General features: G+C 40.3%; 1 protein-coding gene across 2 annotated transcripts in view; it reads right to left on the bottom strand.

Annotated features, from left to right (window-relative positions):
• Window positions 1-20,658, bottom strand: part of VCL (vinculin) — a 101,577-nt gene that overhangs the window by 66,677 nt on the left and 14,242 nt on the right. For both annotated transcript variants that reach the window (XM_060769136.2, XM_060769137.2), the window contains exon 2: window positions 2,084-2,154. In XM_060769136.2, coding sequence (XP_060625119.2) covers window positions 2,084-2,154 — 71 coding nt within the window. The remainder of the gene's footprint in view (window positions 1-2,083; window positions 2,155-20,658) is intronic.

Raw genomic sequence — 20,658 nt, 5'->3', positions numbered from 1 at the left:
CCATGATTAAGTGAAATCGAGAGCCTTGGCTGCACACCGGTCTGTGTAGAAAAATGAAACTCCCTGAGAGCTTTACCATCTCATTTCCTACTATGACTCCCAAGAGAGAAGCAGTGCTTCCTGTGCCTTAATGGAAAAATTCAGGATAATCATAGTGCAATCGAATCTTGAGGAAATATGTATATATATGACCACTTGCTTAACTATATATGGTGCAAACAGAGTTCACATAGTTAATTCCTCTAATCTTGCTTCCTGGCAAATACAGCCGTTTTGGTGAGTCACAATATCACAGTCCTAGATCTAGAACAGCCCCACCCTTCAGTCCTCCTCTGGAGTCAGTACACATTACTAACAGAGAGTGTTTGCTCTGCTGACCTTTTCAATAAGGAGGTGGCATTTTACATTGTCAAGGAAAGTGCTTTAATAACAAAAGCGATCACTATGCTTTTAAGACCTCAGTTAGTGAAATCGTTATGTGTTCAAAATTGATGTATGAAGTTAATTACAAATGCCAGTCAATTAGCTTTCAAGTGTCGAAGTGGAATCAGCCAAGACAAGGGTCAAGAGATGGGAAGCATGAACATGCTGCAACTGACACTCCCACATAGACTTTTTGAACTTTCAAGGATTGTACCGACAGGAGAAAAATATGATTTGTCTCCATACTGGAGAGGTGAGATACTAGAAGGTGATGATAACATCACAAAGTCGAGTATAAATCTAGCAAAGTTGAAAATATGAAAATGGATATTTCCTCATTAAATAAATAAAACAAGTTGGTATCAAACATGTGAATGTAGGTCTCCTGTATCATTTCAAAATGCAGTGGTATTTATTTATCATGTCATCAGCAACCATACCATTGTATTACATTTCTAACAGAACAAAACAAACAAACAGATAAAAAAAACAACAGATTTTGCAAACTTGGTAGTTGATTAATGCAGTGGTGGATCAAACACTTAGATGCTTCTCTACACAAATTGCCCACATAAGAAAAAAAATCTAGCAAGTTGGAAGTGTTGGTGGTGAGGTTCACTGTGGTAAAGTATGGTCCGTCCTCCTTGTTAATTACTCATTCAAAACATCCAGACAAAGATGTAGAAAATAAAACCAATGAAAATTTAGTAATTATGCCAGGGGTCCCCAAACTAAGGCCCGAAGACCGGACATGGCCCTCCTAGGTCATTTACCTGGCCCTCACTCAGGGTCAACCTAAGTCTGAAATGACTTGAAAGCACAGAACAACCACAACAACCCTATCTCATCAGCCAAAAACACACTCACACTTCCCATTGAAATACTAATAAATTTATATTTGTTAAAATTGTTCTTCATTTTAATTATTGTATTGTTTTGCACTACAAATAAGATTTGTGCATTGTGCATAGGAACTCATTCATTTTTCCCCCCAAATTATAATCCAGCCCTCAAACAGTTTGAGGGACTGTGACATGGCCCTCTGTTTAAAAAGTTTTGAGGATCCCTGAATTACGCTATGTAACAAAATTTGAAAAAAAAATGTTCCTGGTTTGAATGTGTTATTTCCTGTTTAGTTGTGAAGGACTTATTTGTAAGTAGTTGCTACACTCCAGAAACTTTGTTTTTGTGGCTGCCACAAATTATGTTGAATTGGTTGAGCTATTCATTGAAAAACTATAGCAAAACATGCTGCAGGATGTTTTTGTAGTTTAATAAACTTTCTCCATGTTTTTATGATAGAACCAATTAGGACATTTATAACCCAGGAACAAAAATAGTGTTACATAGTGTTATGTAACGGGAAAGTTAAGCAATGAATTTCCTGAATTCTTCGCAAACATTTAGCTTCTTTCAGACCAAAAGGTTAGTCAGATCTTATTCTCTTTTCCTAACTGGCTATATTCATTCAATCTAGTCCTGTCTCTTACATTTGCCTGGTCCTATCTCTACTTCTGAATTTTCCAATTAACAAACCAAACACTAGGTTATATCCTTTTCCCCGCAGCCCCACCTCAATGCATCCCATGAGCTGTAGTTGGCTGGGTCTAACTCACCTTACCCAGGCTCTTGGTCCACATGACCATTTTAAGTTACTTACTTGATGAATGCAGGTGGCATATCTCTCTTCAAAATCTGATCTTCTGTTGTCTGAACTGTTTCTTTCCCAACCTGAATGAAAAAAGGAAAGAGTTTCACTTTCTTTGCTGCCTTTATCAGGATAAAATTCGTAAAACTTAATCATCTTGACACTGCCACATCTAATGAAGGTTTCAAGAAAGCGTGACAAGGATAAGAAACTATGTCCTCTATAACAGCACTTCTTAAACTATATGATATGAAGGGCAGACATGTTTTCTTTTTCCAGTGTGTCAAGAACTGGTACTAATTTGTAGTCACTGTCTACAGTTGTGCTTTGGTTCCATCCCCTGGTTCATCCCCTGGGCAACGTCCTTGCAGACGGCCAATTCTCTCACAACAGGAGCGACTTGTAGTTTCTCAGGTCGCTCCTGACACGACAAAAAAAAAATCCTATGAAATCCTGGTGTTTGTAGTTCAGGGAACAGCATTTATAATTATCAGCCAAAGATCTGTAGTTTCTTCTTCTAACCAAAATACCAGTCCCAGGATGACCACCATAGCACTAGAATGGTGTAGTATAAAATGACCTCAGAAAGGAAAGCTTATGTTTGCTCAGAGATCCTAGAAACATCACACCATTTTGTTACAGGTTTCCACTTCTAATGTTCTACTTCTCAATAAATGTTTTAGTATTTCTGCCACTGTGACAATCGCAACAGCAGGGAGCAAGGAAAAAACACAGGGAGAGAACAACAGCATGAGGTGATTACCTCCTCAGATTTACTCTTTTCACCTTGACATACAAATAACCTGCCAAGAGATAAAGAATCCATTGCCTGAATGCTTACAAACCAGAGTGGTTTCTTTAAAAAGAAAAAAAAAAGGTTTCCATCAGTGATCACATTAGTGATCTATCCACATCTGTTAAGCTGCCATCTGTTCAACTGATGGGTTTGTTATTTCTGGAAGGGCTCCTGACAGTTCTGTTATATACACATCATTATGCCACAACACAATCAAATGGAAAAGAATGCCAGTTACGTATAAATATAAATATATCTCCCAGAGTATTTATAGTTGTAACCTTTGGACAAGTTGTATATATCTGTAGATGCCTTCAAGTCACGTGTTGATTTATTGTGAATTTCAAACGTTTTCTTAGGCAATTAATACTCAGAGATGGTTGTGACAGTTCCTTCCTCTGAAGTGTAGCCTGCGATGGCTGGTATTCATTGGTGGTCTCCAACTGTAGTACTAACCAGAGATCACTCTATTTTGTTTTCACAGTCAGGGAGAATCTGGTGACTTTAGGGTATTATTATTTTTTTTGTCGTGTGAGGAGCAACTTGAGAAACTGCAAGTCGTTTCTGGTGTGAGAGAATTGGCCGTCTGCAAGGACGTTGCCCAGGGGACGCCCGGATGATTTGATGTTTTTATCATTCTTGTGGGAGGCTTCTCTCATGTCACCGCATGAGGAGCTGGAGCTGGTAGAGGGAGCTCATCCACCTCTCCCCAGATTTGAACCTGCGACCTTCAGTCCTGCCGGCACAGGGGTTTAACCCACTGCGCCAACGGGTACCACAGGGAATTAATGGGCTGTGCAATAAAACATTACATAAAATTATGTCGTCGTTAAATGCAATTGAACTCAAAATGATTATAGTTCCTTTCACTCTCATTTTAGTATATTTATCTAAAAAAACTTGCCTGCATATTTTGCAGCTTTTGCTATCATTATCCTGTATTCTGCTTTTCACCATACAGCCAATCATAAAATGTAATGCTTCCTACACAGATATGATTAGGCTATAATCATTATGTACAAGATCACACTGAATTAACTAGTGACTGATTTTTTGTTATCGTGTCAGAAGTGACTTGAGAAACTGCAACTCGCTTCTGGTGTGAGAGAATTGGCTGTTTGCAGGAACGTTGCCCAGGAGATACCTGGATGTTTTGCCATCCTGTGGGAGGCTTCTCTCATGTCCCCGCATAAGAAGCTGGAGTTGACAGACACAGAGCTCATCCCATCTTGTGGATTAGAACCACCAACCACAGGTCAGCAGTCCTACCAGCACAAGGGTTTAACCCATTATGCCACCACGGCTCCTACTAGTGCTTGATACAAAGACCAACTTAGTCAACTATTTCAAAGCTTGCTGTGAAACTTTTAATAAATCATTCTTTACAGTTCCAAAGCCATCACAAACAGTTACAATTCTAATTTCTACCCAAAATTTATTTCCAACACAACTCTTCCCAAACATTAAACATTAACTTTTAAATCCTTAAGGTGAGAATTGGAAGTTGCTATTTGAAATAGGTGAGACTCTTCCTATCTATCCACCATATCTTATGAGGCACAGCACAAGCTAACACCTAAAACCACAGGATATCCCTCTTCTACTATGTAGGAGACCAAACAACATTAACTATAAAAGTAACTAAACCCAGTCAATACACTTTAAATTGAGATCCATGTTGAGTAGACGTTTGGCTGTAGATCTGATCATATCTAAGTATCTGACTGATGGCTGCTATATTTGCCACTAAGTTCAAGCATATTTTCTGCTTCAGCATGATTGTATGCTACCCAGTATAATCAGGGTAGGAGATGAAAAAAAAAACCTTATACAACTGAGAGACTGTACAGATACACACCATTATTTATCATATTTTATTTGACTTTGCTGCAAGCAGTAGCGTGAGCCAATTAAATAGTATATCAAAACACTCAACTGCGCAGGCCCCCATCCTGGCCAAACTGTTTACATATATCAACCAGACAGGAATCATTCCAATTGGGTGGAAAACTAGTATAATTGTTCCCCTATTTAAAAAAGGCAATAGGACGGATCCACACAATTATAGACCAATTAGCCTGATGGATGTAGTATCAAAAATCTATGGTAGGTTTCTGTTAAACAAATTACATAGTTGGGCGGAGGAAAATAATATTATTGCGGAAGAACAGGCGGGATTTCAACATGGCAGAAGCACAATAGACCAATGCTTTGTACTGTCGCACTTAATCCAAAATAGTCTGAGGAAACCAAAGGGTTGCCTATACGCAGCATTTGTGGATTTTACCTCAGCTTTTGATTTAATTGACAGACAGCGTTTGTGGGCAAAGTTGGCAAAGTCGAATGTGGACAGACGACTGCTGTTATTATTGCACCAGCTATACTCGGGAACGGATCTAAGAGTGAGGTTAGGGCTATCAGGCAAGCTATCGAACAATATTGAAACTAAAAGAGGAGTTAGGCAAGGATGCTTGCTAGCACCTTTTTTGTTTAACTTCTACGTGAACAACCTAGTGGCCGAGTTGAGTTCCCCTGAACACTTTCCGCCATTAGCAGGTAATAGGAGAATCCAGATCCTGTTATATGCGGATGACATGGTGCTCCTGTCATCTACGCAAATAGGCCTCAGGAGACTTTTGAGGTCATTAAGTAGAATTTGTAGACAAGAGAAGCTGTCAATCAATCACTCAAAAACCAACGTGATGGTATTTTCCAAAAGGAAGCAAAGACACACTTGGAACTCCTGTTCAGCGCCGCAGCCGTTGACCTGTGGCGTTCCTCAGGGTTCCATCTTGTCCCCCTTGTTGTTTAACATCTACATGAAGCCGCTGGGTGAGATCATCCGGAGTTTCGGGGTGCGGTGTCACCTGTACGCAGATGACGTCCAACTCTGTCACTCCTTCCCACCTGCTACTAAGGAGGCCGTCGAAGTCCTGAACCGGTGCCTGGCCGCTGTAATGGTCTGGATGAGGGCGAACAAACTGAAATTAAATCCAGACAAGACAGAGGTACTCCTGGTCAGTCGCAAGGCCGAACAGGGTATAGGGTTACAGCCTGTGCTGGACGGGGTCGCACTCCCCTTGAAGGCGCAGGTTCGCAGCTTGGGTGTGACCCTGGACTCATCGCTGAGCCTGGAGCCCCAGGTTTCAGCGGTGACCAGGGGAGCATTTGCACAGCTTAGGCTCGTGCGCCAGCTGCGCCCGTATCTTGGGAAGTCTGACTTGGCCACGGTGGTACACGCTTTGGTCACATCCCGCCTCGACTACTGCAACGCTCTCTACGTGGGGCTGCCCTTGAAGACGGTCCGGAAGCTCCAGCTAGTCCAGCGCGCGGCAGCCATGTTGTTAACCGGAGCTGGACGCAGAGAGCATACAACGCCCCTGCTGTCCCAGCTCCACTGGCTGCCGATCTGCTACCGGGCCCAATTTAAGGTGCTGGTGTTATCCTACAAAGCCCTAAACGGTTCCGGCCCAAAATACCTTGCAGACCGCATCTCGGCCTATGAGCCCACGAGGGCCTTGAGATCATCCGGGGAGGCCCTTCTCTCGGTCCCGCCTGCCTCACAGGCCCGTCTGGCGGGGACGAGGGAGCGGGCCTTCTCGGTGGTGGCCCCCCGGCTGTGGAACGCCCTCCCTGCTGAAGTTAGACAGGCGCCCTCCTTGATGGCCTTTCGTAGGGGCCTGAAGACATGGCTCTTCGAGCAGGCCTTCAGCTGAGTGTATTGAATGAAAATGGAATGAACTATGACTACGAACTCTGCCTATGACCCCAGGATTTGACGAAGCGGATTTTTAGTATAAGTATATGTTATGTTGTATTGTCTGTTAGTATCGTCTTGATTCATTGTACACCGTCTTCCTTGTTGCTGTTCACCGCCCCGAGTCGCCTTCGGGCTGAGAGGGGCGGTCAATAAATGCAAGAAATAATAATAAATAATAATAATAATAAACGGGGAGGATGGGTGCAATCCTGGCTAGCCTTGCTCCATCAGTATTTTGATGGGTCAATAACAACTCTAATGCAGCTGGACAAGAAGGAGATTAGTGATAAAATCTTTGAGATGGATACAGCTGGCAATTTGGAGATTAGTAAAAAGCAAGGTTTTTCTACATGGTATCCCAGACTAAAGAGTGACCAATACTGCCAAGATCTAACGTCACCAGTGTTGAGGAAAGCCTTTACAGCTCTGCGCTTCCAAACAATGCCCTCAAACTGGCTAGAAGGGAGATACAAAAGGATCCCCCATGCCCAAAGGCTTTGCATTTGTGGCTCTGGGGATAAAGAAGATCTAACACACTATCTATTACACTGCCCTCTGTATAATGATCCCAGAAAAAATCTCCTGGGAACACTCCTTGAAGAAAGGGCAGCATGGCAAGAATCGGCCGTGATCGGTGACTTGCTAGCAGATTATGACAAAAATACAACACTAAAAGTAGCCACATTTGCAATTGCAGCCCAAAAGATCAGAGACAGAGTAGCAAAATCCTCGTTGGAGTCCAGATAGGGAAAGGGAGAAGGTTAAGGAGGACACATACTACTGTTAGGTTTCTGCCAGCAAAATTTTAAAGATCTAGTTTTTTAAATTTTGAATGGGTTTTGGTTTATATTGGAATGTGTTTATAAAGGTTGTATGTTATTGATGTCATGGCCTATGGCTAGTGCAATAAACTTTATTCATTCATTCATTCACTCAATTGCGCCAGGATTGTGGCGCAGCTGACTGAGTGTCAGCTTCATTAAGATCACTCTGACCAGAAGGTCATGAGTTCAAAGCCAGCCCGGGTCAGAGTGAGCTTCCGGCCAATTTTGTGTAGCTTGTTGTCGACCTTTGCAACCTGAAAGACAGTTGCATCTGTCAAGTAGGAAAATTAGGTACCACCTATGTGTGGGGAGGCTAATTAACTAATTTATGAGGCCATAAAAAGACTCCAGAAAAAAGCACTCCAGCAAAACATGCGGGGAATGCGGAAGTACTTCATCAGTGTCGCAGATGGACAATGAAAGCGACAGCTCCCCTGGTGGCCAGAAAAAGTTTAATAGCCTCTGTGTATGTCTATATGCGTTGTATGTCTAATTGGCATTGAATGTTTGCCATATATGTGTACATTGTAATCCGCCCTGAATGAGAAGGGTGGAATATAAATGCTGTAAATAAATAAATTAACTATCTGTCCCATTGATGAAAGCAAAAGAAGATGCACGTGCACACCAGCACCGGGCAAATCAAGATGATAGAACCGTTTTTTGTCTCTAGCATGTTGAAAAGGTATATTTAACAAACGGATGCTATGTGTACACAATGGAAAATGAGGTAAGCAAAATGAGGTAAAAAACAAAGGAAATGTGCTCAATTCAGCTTTATTAGGAAACTATCCTCTATTTTACACCCCCTATAAACAAAAGCCAAACCTACTACGAAAGTACCATAATTACTAATCAAAATGATTCACTACTTACCAGGGGTGTAATTGTGTGCCATTTGATGCATGGGCCAACTCCACCCACACCAAATGACTAATAAACTATATCTTTAGCTACATTAACTGAATACTATACAGCTATCATCTCACATTTTGCAAAGTTTTGTTGTTTTTCTAAAGCTTTAAATTTTTTGTCTAAAAATTCCGGTGTCCTGTTTTTCACCTTTGCTTCTTAAATCATAAGCAAAGTGCCTGTATACATGAAGTTGTGTGAGTAAACTGTTACTTTTAAAGAATACTACTTATTTTGTCTCTTGAGAACATAACTGAAAAGCAAATGTTTTAGGGCAACTAAAGGAACTTGCATGAATATATGTTTGGGATGGGGATTTTGGGGGGGTTTTTTTTGGGGGGGGGGGTTGTGTGTGCATTGGCATGTCTTTGTCCCTAGCAGTTCAGAGACATAGGTACATCCGTTTAACAGCTGAGACCTAGTTGCCTTGTATGAATGCTGGTAAACATCATTTTTAAAAGGTTGTGACATCTAACAAGGTCATCCCTTTTCTATGATCAGTGATTTTCCAAAATCATTATGAATCCCATTTCCCAAATAGTTATGGAGATTCACATTTTCCAAAACAATACTCTCCAGATGGCAACCATTAAAAATATAGACTTTCGGGTGGTTATTCCAACTTTGAGCTGCTTACCGCCCACAGAGTCTGCAGCCATGTAGAGAATCTTCACATCAGTGATGTCTTTCTGTCTGGCTGCACATGAGGAGTCACACAATCAGCCCAGAGTTGTAACACTATGAGGAATCCAATAAGGAGTGGCATCATTCCAAGGCACCACCATTATTGGACTGTGACTAATTAAACTGGCCTGAGATTGTGACAGCAGAAAGACAAAAGGCACCTTGTGACACCTTAAACAGTGGCTTCAGTGTCCTCATCTTTCATGGGCAAGAGACCCTTCATCAGAGCTTCTCATGAAGCAGGCTTTTGTCCATGGATTTCCTAGTCTGTGCAATAAATTCCAGGAAGGGCAGTGTTTTCCTTCCCATGGCGCCCATTTCTATGTCATGTAAAAAAAAACTCAAATAAATAAAGTCACTGCTGTTCAGAATGACAAGAAGTTAAGAGTGAACTTCCATAGCGGATAAATGGATAGAGAAAGAAGTTTACAATCAAGCTGGGGCTTAATGGTGAGAAGGTGGAGAAGTGAATGAGAGACTGTGGGGCAGGGGTCTTGCATCCTTAACTCCTGCGAGTCTGGGCATTGGAGGGCTGATTGGGCATCTGGAAAATCTTTATTAATAAATAGGGAATATTAAGGATGAGCCAAACAAAAGACATAAAACATCATCGCCCAACACAGTGATTCCCAACCTTTGGGTGTGTTGGACTTCAACTCCCAGAAATCCTGACAATTTGCCAAGATGGTGGAGGCTCTGGGAGTGGAAGTCCCAAACACCTGGAGACCCAGAGGTTGGTAACCACTCTCCTAGCAGAACAATTATGACACCTCCTTGTCTACTCAAATGTTGTTGGGAGTACAGCTCTTATCAGTGTTAGGCAGAACAGCTAGGACAAAGGGTTGAAGACCAACACTATGTTGCCCAGCCTCAACCAAAACAACTCATCAGATGAGAAGAGATTAACCACTTTGCAACTTACTATATACGGAATCCTTCATTTAAAAATTACTTTTGAGGGCTCAATGGTCTCTAAGCCATTTCAGTATAATTTATCTATATTGCTAATAATAATTTTATTGAGAAGAGAAAGTACATTGTCAAGGAATTGAACATTCCTATGAGAGTCCTCTAACTTAACTTAGCTTTAAGCTATTCACATGCATTTTCCAAAAGGGAACTGGAAAGAACAAGATGTATTTAATTTGTAATTTCCTCAGAACAGTCTTTCGGGTGACTTTCTTTATCTTTATCAATAGTACTTTACTAAGTTTTGATAGTAGCATCCAGTTGATGTCATCTGAGTAGTTTGATACTAGGCTGGCAGTCTGCTGGAGCTGAAGGAATGTACTAAAATCAGATGGAAGCATTCCTCTTCTCTCCAGGTTAACTCCACAGATTGTATCTTGGTGTGTTTCCAGATGGACAGCTCCAAGTGCGAATAATCAAAAGAATTATTTCCTGTTCAGCACAACTTTTGAGGGGGGGAAAGAAGGTTGAAGCAGTGCTGGGGAAGCCTGAGAGTTTAACAAGTACACTGGGCCCTTGGATCTGCTGGGGTTTGGTTCCAAAATGCCGCATTGGTATCAAAATCAATGGAACCTCAAGTCCCATTATATACTATTGATTAGCAAAGTGGTGCCCTTTATATAAAATGGCAAAAGAAAGATTTGCTTTTTGGAATTCAGAAAAATTCAAGCCCTGGCTGGCTGAATTTGTGATAATGCAGTGTCGACAGTATTGCACATTACTTGTCATCCGAGCACCCTTTTCTCCACAAAACAGTGACTTTGCACAACATAAATCTTGTTTTGAACTATCCTTGGTAATTCCAGCAGAATGGTTTTAGCAATGTATTAGGAATGCCTTGTAACTCCCTTTGTAACTCAAACTACAGATTGTTAATTGCCCAATTATTCACAATTAACAGAATTCCCCTCACAAGGTCAGCAACTGTGATTTTGTTGCCTCTGATTCCTCTATAGAAGTGATATGTTACCTCCATTTTTATTTTTAGCTGATTTTAGGTCTCTCCATTTATTATTATTATTATTTTTATTATTATATTTTTATTATTCTCGTTATTTTTCTGCTTTTGGGGTGAATGGGAGCCACTGCAGTAACTTTGGGCTTTTGGAAGGAGTGTATCATGATTTTTAAAAAGCTGAAGGCTTTGGGAGACTTCAGAGTCCATACACAACCTCACGGACTCAATGTTTAGGAAGTCAACTGTCCATTAATCATTATTGCCCATTTCAATCATACCAGTTTAATCTAAAGCTGTGGTGTGAAACCTGTGGCCCTTTGAGTGTTTTGAACTTCAACTCCCAAAATTCCTTGCAATTGGACAAGCTTGCTAGGATTTCTGGGAGTTGGAATCTAAAACATCTTGACGGTCACAGGTTTGATACCTCTGATCGGGAACAGCCTTCGAGTAAATACTCTCTTCCATTAAATGTCCTCTTCCAAACTAGTAAGTCCCCCAACATATGGCATCAGTGCTAATGTGAAAGAGAAGGCTGTGAAAACCCAAACCCCGTGAGAACTATACAATTTCTGCCTTTAAGAACACCACATCTTTATTAGTGAATTGCTATTTCAAGGTGACACTCAGATATCATTAATCTAAAACCGATTAATAATTGTGTCAAAAAGCATCTCCTGATATGCTGGTTTAATTAAATTCCCTCTCCCTTCCTCCAGTAGACATTTTGATAGCCAACCTTTCACTTAAGATTTATTATAAACATACAAGTAATCTTTCCTGTACGATTAAAAATACTGGATCATGCCATTTGTCCCATCGCCCCCTCAAAAGCAGAATGTAGACCGGAAGATGCAAGTTTGCATATCTGTCACACACACAAATACTCTTGCCTTAAAAATGGGGCATGTTGCAACTATTCTGAGATGTAATGCATGTTGAAAATGTCCATATTTATGTTCTATCTTCTCCCATGTAGATCCTTACAAGCCAAAACATCATTCAAAGATGCCTAGTTCTTTAAGCATCTCCATGAGCTTTTCCTGCATTTTGCCAAGACTGCTAGCCTGGAGGACAAAGGTTGATACTGTTCAGTACAGCCAAATTGTGCTTCCAAGGAGGAAAAAGACCTTTGGAATTGCTTCTGAAAATTTACTGCAGCCTATTCATCAGAACTAGAGGCTAAATCTGGTCCCAAGAAGCAAATGAGCAGTGAAACATGAGAACAGCTGCAGTGTATCCAGACAATCCCAGTCGGTTCACACTTTTAAGATGAAGCATGAAGAAACAGCAAATGAGCCAAAGTGAGAACCCCAGAGTCAAAAGATGCGTGATGAGCTCTCATAATGTCTTTTTCTCGACTTCAAAGCAGCAGTGATTGAGGAAAGAGTGCCAGGAATTAAGCTGTAGGCACTGCAGCCAATCCATGTTCCCTGAATTAAACTCTGTATTGGCTCAAACAACAAGCCATACCCTTCTGTCCATGATACGGCTCTCTCTCTTTCTTTCTTTCTCTCTCTCTCTGTACAAGTAGCAGCTGTAGCCATTTCCTGCATTTCCTAGAAAACATAATTGGTAGGACAAGAAGTCATGATCAAATGGCTAGAAAAACAAAAGCCACCTGGCACATTGCCATCCATGACGTTGGGTGATTCCATCTCTCTCAAACAGGGAAGGACCCCTTTTCTCTGACACATATAACAGGCAGCAATACTGCTCTGAGGACATCAAACATCAAGATTCCTAGACTGCAAGAGTCATGTTTGATCAGATTTAATTCAGCACTTTCTTCGTTCAGCCAAAAGTAAGATGCCCATAGGGCACTCAGAAGCACGACTTCTTTCTCCTGCTTTCCAACTTCTCCCTTAAGATGGTTATGTGAGGCTCTGATAATTAAAAATAAATATGTAATTACTAGGCTTGGGTTGATAAAAAATGGTTCTAAATTTGTTTCGGATATAGGGGGTGCTGGTGGTTCGATTCTAAAGTCAATTCCAATTTTCACAGAAAAATATGTTCAAATTTTTTCAAAACTTCCAAGACTTCTGAATCCTTTCGTTAATGGTTTGAAAGTGTTATTTCCTGTTTCATTGGCTGGTCTTTACTTTGAAAGTAGTTGTTTTATTCGAGAAGCAGGGAAAAGCAAGCAGAGGAAATTCCTTCCTTCTCTGGTTTAAAACTGGCTTCTCTGGCTTGAGCTGAGGCCAGGGACCAGAAGTGGGGAAACGCAAGTGGAGGAAATTCCTTCCTTTTCTGGTTTAAAACTGGTTTCTCTGGCTTGAGCCGAGGCCAGGAAATTCCTTCTTTCTCTGGTTTAAAACTGGCTGCTTTGGATTGAGCGGAGGCCAGGAAATTCCTTCTCTGGTTTAAAACTGGCTTATCTGGCTCAGAGACCAGAATCAAGGGAAAGCTGAATAATTTCTGACTCACTTCATGAGTCGTAACAAAAATGGCAGAAAAAGCTTTGGAAGGGCAAAGGGGTTTCTGGTTTTCTTAAAAACTTCAAAATCACTTTTAAAAGATAATTTTTCTGACTTTATTTCAAATTACGAAGATTCTGACGGTACCTAACCATGCCGAGTAATTACCATGACTACTAACCACATGCAGCTTGTTTCTCCATTCATCTGACTAGCTGCCTTTAAGGCTAAACAAACTAACAGTGATCATTATTATTTGATGTAGTAAGTTCCAGATCCTGACTATGTTTTTCTGGTGGGACAAATCATCATATATTCACTAACTGAATATTCACTAGGAAGTTCAAGGTGACAAACAGAAGGAAGAAATGTAATTTACATTCTGAGGGAGATCAGGAATACATGGCAGGACTAATCATTTCTTTAGGTGAAGTTCCCAACCAAAAAAAAAAAAAAAAAACTTCAGAAGACTAAAGCAAGGGTTTTTACAAGATCATTTAAACTAGGGGTGCTCAAACTTTTAAAGCCGAGGGCTGCTTCATGGTCCTCAGACTGTTGGGGGGGGGGGGCAGAGTATCGCGGGGGGGGGGAAACAAATCCATTTGCATGTTGCACATCTTATTTGTAATTCAAAAGAACAATATAGTATTTAAAATGAAAAACAATTTTAACCAACATAAACTCTCCAGTATTTCAATGTGAAGCATGGGCCTGTTTTTGGCAGATGAGAGAGTTAAGTTAATTAGGATTGTTGTTGTTGTGGGTCTTAAAGTCGTTTCAGACTTAGAGCAACTCTAAGTCTAAAATTTAGGAACCAGGTAAAGAGCCTTGGAGGGCCACATGCAACCTTCAGGCTTTACTTTGGGAATTCCGGATTTATACTGTTCTGGAAAATTTGAAAATGCCTTCTATTCAGTAATATATACAAAGTGTCCCAAAAATCACCATAATAGAGAAAATGAGAAATTGTAACTAAATATATTCATTTTAAAATACAAATATAATCTACGTGGGAGTTAAACATCCACGGAGTTTGATGTCACAGGGGGTCCTGGAACCAAACTTGATCTCACTTTGCTCGACATTTTAAAAGAGTCAATACAGTGTAGTGGTTCCCAACGTGTTGTCCATGGACCACCAGTGGTCCCTAAGAACTAAAATATGGTCTGCGGCCTCACCATTACTATACCATTGCAACAAGAGCAACTGGTCTCACAAAACTCTCTTATGGTGCTGAGGCAACAGAGATATCAGGAAGGTAGAGGTTGACTACCCACAAAAGGTGCGACAACAAGCCTCCTGACTGTTGCTTCTCCTCCTCCTCCCTCCACCTGAACAGAGTCATTCCATGTGGCGCCTGGAAGCGGATTTGCCTTGGTTTCTTCATTTTTAGGCCTGTTCCTGGGGTTATTTGGGTGCTGATTTAGAAAATTGCATTGAATAAACCACATCAGTTCTAGATTGTTAAATATGGTTTTCTGTGGGCAAGCAGACGGCGACTACTTGATGGCATATGTTCTGTATCAGAAACCAGAACTGAAGTGGTCTATCCAATACAATTTTCTGAATCAGCACCCCAAATAACCAAACCAAATCGAAAGTTAGTAACTCATTCATAGCCCTTTTGGTACTAATGTTGGAGAGTGGTCCCTAGTCAAAGTGGTTCCTGGTCAAATGATCCCTGGTCAAAAAAAGGCTAGAAACCACTGATATAGTGTAATGGTTTGAATGTTGGAAGACGACTCTAGGAACCAGAGTTCAAATCTCCAGCTGGCCATGGAAACCCACCAGATGGGCAAGTTGCACTCTCTCAGCCTCAGTCTCGGAGTAAGACAACAGCAAACTATCTGTGAAGAAATCTTGCCAAAAATGTCTGATAAGAGTTACTTGAAGATCATCATAAGTTGGAAACGACTCAAAGACACAGAGCAATAGCAACAAATTTGAAAGGAAGGAGGAAGGCTATTTTTAAAAAAAAAAACCCTCTGGCCAATTTAAGAGCCCTCTATGAGGGGTCATGATGTAATACAGCAATGCACACTGCAACAAAATCTTGTTGCACTGTGTTGGCACTGTGAATCCCAAATAAAAATAAAACCATAGGCAGCAGAAGTTTGTGTACCAAGGAAGACGTAGGGGGGCATTGTGCTGCTCAGTCTACATATCTGCCCTGACAGAGAATAGATTTTCTAAATGTAGTAGACATAAAATTAGCATGAGAAACAGCACTTAAGAAGTCGATTCTCATCTATGAAAACTCAAGGCAATGTGGAGAAAGTGTTTATCTTCAAAAGCTGTTGGACATCTGCTGTGGAGGAGGGAGACCTACAATGTTTTTTTAACTATTGCATTTTTTGTCTAGAGTCCAGGGAATTGATTTAGGTCAGGTCAAACTTTTTCCATTTATGAGCAAAGGCTTTTACAAAGATTCAGTCTCAGGCAAAAAAATATGCAAGTACAGCCACATTTATCTACATCTATAAAGCACCGGAAATTAATAGGGAGCTTATCAGTCCCAAATCCAGCTTTTCATTAATGTGGGCTTTTGTATCAGTTAATGTGTAGTTGAGCCATTTATAAAATTAGTATCGGGGCAAAAATTATTCTTTTTAAAAAATGAGAGAAAAATGGAACCATGGAAAAAATCTTAGATTAAAATGAAAAGTAAACAAAAAACAGAAAAAGGAAATACAAATATGTGTTTCTGTATAGACAGAAAAACAGAACACATAATTTCATTTTGTCTGATAAAACTAGCATTTGAAAATGCACAAAGACATTGTTGATAGCTTAACGGTAAGAACTTCTATAGCTTTTTTTCGTGTCAGGAGTGACTTGAGAAACTGCAAGTCACTTCTGGTGGGAGAGAATTGGATGTCTGCAAGGATGTTGCCCAGGGGATACCCAGATGTTTTACCATCCTGTAGGAGACTTCTCTCATATCTTCGCATGGGAAGCTGGAGCTGACAGACAGGCGCTCACCCCTCTCCCAGGACTGGTTTTGGTCAGCAGTCCTGCCGGCACAAGGGTTTAACCCATTGCACCACCTGGGGTTCCACTAAGCTATAGCTAGCTTGCTGAAAATAGTCATCACCTTCCAAGGCAAACCAAAATTTGTAAACTAGAGACTGAAACAGGTTTATGATAGGAATTGGTAGAATTTAGGTTTGAGGAATCTATTTCACTTTTTAAACTAGAACTCCAACACCCATTAACTAGGGACTCGTGGCCCTCCAGATGTTTTGGGATTCAAAGTCCCATCAACTTCAAACAATAAGAACTGCTAGAAGTTTCCAGCCAACAATCAGAGAACTATGTGATTTCCACCCCTGAACTAAAAACTAGCTCAAAAGACATGTTGTTGTTGTTGTTGTTAACTTCAATTAAACCGACTTCACTTATGGCAACTCCATGAGTGATAGACCTCCAAGTTGCCATTTCATCAACAACCTTACTCAATTCTTATAGATTCAGGGCCATAACCACCTTGACTGAGTCTATCCATCTGTAACAGTCTTCCTACTGCCTTCTGCCTTACAAAGCAGAATCATCACCATCATTATAATCATCATCATATTACTATTATTGTTATTTGTTAGGAGTAAAGCAATCTAGCGCACATTTCTGAAAATATACTTCCTTTTTTTGTCCCTGCTATAATGCGACCTGATGGCATACCAAAAGTTTACTGCCACTGATTTAAATATGCATGTAAGTTAATGAGTTGACCAACATTTGAAATGTGTATTAGGTAATGTAAGCCCCTGAGCACATGTTTGGAAAGGTATATAAAGGGAATGTATTCCCTTGTTCCTCCCATTTGCCCCATTTTGCTTCTTTCTCCCTCTGTTACTTTTTGGTTTTTTAATTTCTTTTTCTTTTTGGAGATGTAACCATCCTGCATGCTATAGTGGCCTAGTTTGTACCTCAGGCCAAATGTAATATTTTGGATTACTTGAAACTCAAGATTTTACCTGTATGATCACCTTCATACAAGATTGTGAGTAAACTGATCTGGTGTTCTCGAGTTGTTGTTTGCTTGCATGTGTTTTTGGATTGCAGGAGGCTGCAGACTGACCCAAAGGTTTAAAGACCTTTGCCTGCGTTATTCTCCTGCTGTTTTGTTTTTCTTCATACTCTCAGAGACCTTGTTAGCTTTCGTTGTGATCTGTTTGATGCTAGTCTTTTAATATTCAGGCATTAGCATAATAACAAAAAACAAACATTGTTGTTGATGATTATATGTTTATTTACACCCCACTTTCTCTCTCCACAAAGGAGACTCAAAGCAGCTTACGCTGTATTCTCCTGATATGTCCAAAGTACAACAGTCTGTTTAATCATCTTGGTTTCTAAGGAAACTTCAGTCTTCATTTGCTGTTGCATCCATTTCTCTTTTTAGCATTTAGACTCCAGCAATTGATTTTGCAATCTTGAACTAAAGAAAATTTATAGCTCTTCCTGTTAAAAATCCACTCCTGCCTTTAAAATGCAGAGATATAATTCAATGCAAGAAAAGAGTTCTCTCATGTCTGCCTTTATTTAACAACTGGGAATGGGACTTTTTTAAAAAAACAAACAAACAACACAATCTTCCATAATTCACTCAAAAATCAAAACTAGATCATGATCTATCTTCTGTCCACCCTGGTTTATGATTTCTACCACATACTGGGCTTTATTTGTGAAGTTCTGTGAAGCTATATTATAAAAAGCCTCCTAGATTTAACAAAAAGAGAACAAACAAAACAATTTCCTTAGAATCCAGCTAAAAACAAACTTTCTAGCTCACAAGTATTAGTGCTTGTTCAATGTAGATACTTGTCAGGAGCGTTTCCAAAGGGGAACAAGTCACTAACCACAAATACCACAAACTGATTTTCACGGAACCAGCATGCATTCCCCTGTTTAGGCATGATGCAAACTAATGAGAGTGACATACTTGCTCCTGGCAAGACTAGATTGCATCTATGGGCAAAGGCAAAGTAATTAGCAGATTTTCTAGGTACAAGGCTCCACATATATGTTGGGTGAAAGATTGTCTTAGGTAAAAAAAAGAAAAAGGCAAAATTCTTTGTTAACCGTTCATGTCCTCTGACTTTGAAGACATAAGTGCTGTTCCTATGACTACAACGTGGTGACATTTCAAAATACCTACATGAATTACAGTGCAATATCACACCAAATTCAAAACAAATACTTTTTACATATCCTTTCCACAGAGCACATTATTAGGGCACTACACCACCAGAAATACAAAATAAAGTTATAAAATCAAGATGTCACACCTACTGGCATAATGTTTAAAAAAGTAAAGGTAAAGGTTTGCCCTTGACATTAAATCCAGTCATGTCCAACTCTGGGGGTTGGTGATCATCTCCATTTCTAAGCCAAAGAGCTGGCATTGTCCATTGACACCTCCATGTGGCCGGAATGACTGGAGTACCGTTACCTTCCCACTGGAGCGGTACCTATTGATCTACTCACATTTGCATGTTTTCGAACTGCTAGGTTGGCAGAAGCTGGAGCTATAAGCAGAAGCTCCCCAGATTCGAACTTGCAACCTTTTGGCCAGAAAATTCAGCAGCTCAGCGCTTTAACCCACTGTGCCACCAGGATAATGTTTAATGCAGTCAATAATATCCACTTTTCAAGTATATATGTCAGATGATCCATATTCATAACGTCTAGTATCTTTTCTATCCACTCCTCCTTTGTTGGTATTATATTTTTTTCTCCAGACTCTCGCTAACAGAATCCGAGCTCTGATGTTAAGTAGACAAATCGTTTATCTGTGTTCTTATCCCAATCGATGTTGTTCAATCCTAAAATATATACACTTGCAAGATCACGGAACACACATCTTAAATTAACCAATTGTACCTCCATTAAGGAATGGATAAAAGAAAACAATATCAGGATGCTAATATGAATAGAATTTAGGAACAGAGAATTACTAATGACGAACAACAGGAAAAAGGAGAAGAAAGGAAACTTAAAATTTTCCATCTTGGCAACTTCTTTTCCTTGAATACCATTATAGAGAAGAGTGGACGTTCAATATATCTCCTCTATTTTTCATCCCCCCCCCCCCCGCTTGCTTCCTTTCCTCCCCTCTCAATCTAAATCCCAATCCCAGCCCAAACCCAAATCCCCTCTACCCCACATCTCTCCCTTTAAAAAAAAAAAAAACCCTTGATTTTATAATCCACCTTTGTAAAAACTCAATAAAGATTATTTTTAAAAATAATATCCACTTTTCCATTGATAAAATCAGAGTTGGAAGAGACCACAAGGGCCATTCAGTCCAACCGCATACCATGCCATTACGGGCTTCCGAACCAACCAAAGACTTTTCTGAAATCGGATCCATGCACAACCCTAGAAAGCACCAGCATTGTCTCAGGGTTGCAGTTAACCCCACATCCTATCTGTCATATATACTGATATGGTTAGAACAAAGAAAAAACTTGTCAATCTATGGCCATGGTAGTCAAAACAATGATCTGCAGAGTGGGTCCCATCACCAACATCCCTTGAATGGAAGTAGCCCCTGCTCCTCCTCCCCCTTGAAGATTACACTGGAATGGGCCCTACCCAGAACAAACATAAGCCAAAATGGCACTTGAATCTACTAGTAGTTAGTGGAGCATAGTTCAGACAAACCTGGTTAGTGTTAATCATTCATGCTGACCAAAGTTGCTGCCAACACAGCTTTGAATCACCATTTTGACAAGAACTTCACTCCAGAGGGAAGGACGCCCATAAACCTTCAGCCCCTTCCTTGCTGAGAATAAGGAACAGACCACATTATAACTGGACTGGCTGCTGAGGGCAGGGAGGGATGGCATGCAAAGAAATACAAAGGTATTAATCACTTGCTCTGCTTTTAGTAACGGATAGAAACATTGCACAGTAGTGTGGTGGCTGCCACTATAATGCCAGAAGTTCATTACAAAAGTCTATTCAATATAATAAAGCTTATTTTTAGATTAGTTCCTGTTAACAGCAGGCTTTTCAGAATACCAAGTTAGTGAATTAGTGACCTAGTTTGGAAAGAAGATACCTTTGTTCCCCCAGAGTGTTATCAGAATGTGGAATATTTCTCAAAGCAATTCATCAAAGACAGTGAGAGAAGAAAACAATATCCGTATTTGAAATTTCTCTTGGAGCCTGGGGAACCTGTCCTTCAGCCGAAACCTTGCAATTCATTCCCTGCACAAAAGGCTAGGGGGAAGGGAACGGAAACACATGAACATAAATCTTG

This window comes from Anolis sagrei, chromosome 3 (genome assembly GCF_037176765.1).
Source record: "Anolis sagrei isolate rAnoSag1 chromosome 3, rAnoSag1.mat, whole genome shotgun sequence".
Taxonomy (NCBI): domain Eukaryota; kingdom Metazoa; phylum Chordata; class Lepidosauria; order Squamata; family Dactyloidae; genus Anolis; species Anolis sagrei.
The sequence above is the reverse complement of the archived record's forward strand: the minus strand, read 5'-3'. Positions and strand labels throughout refer to the sequence as shown.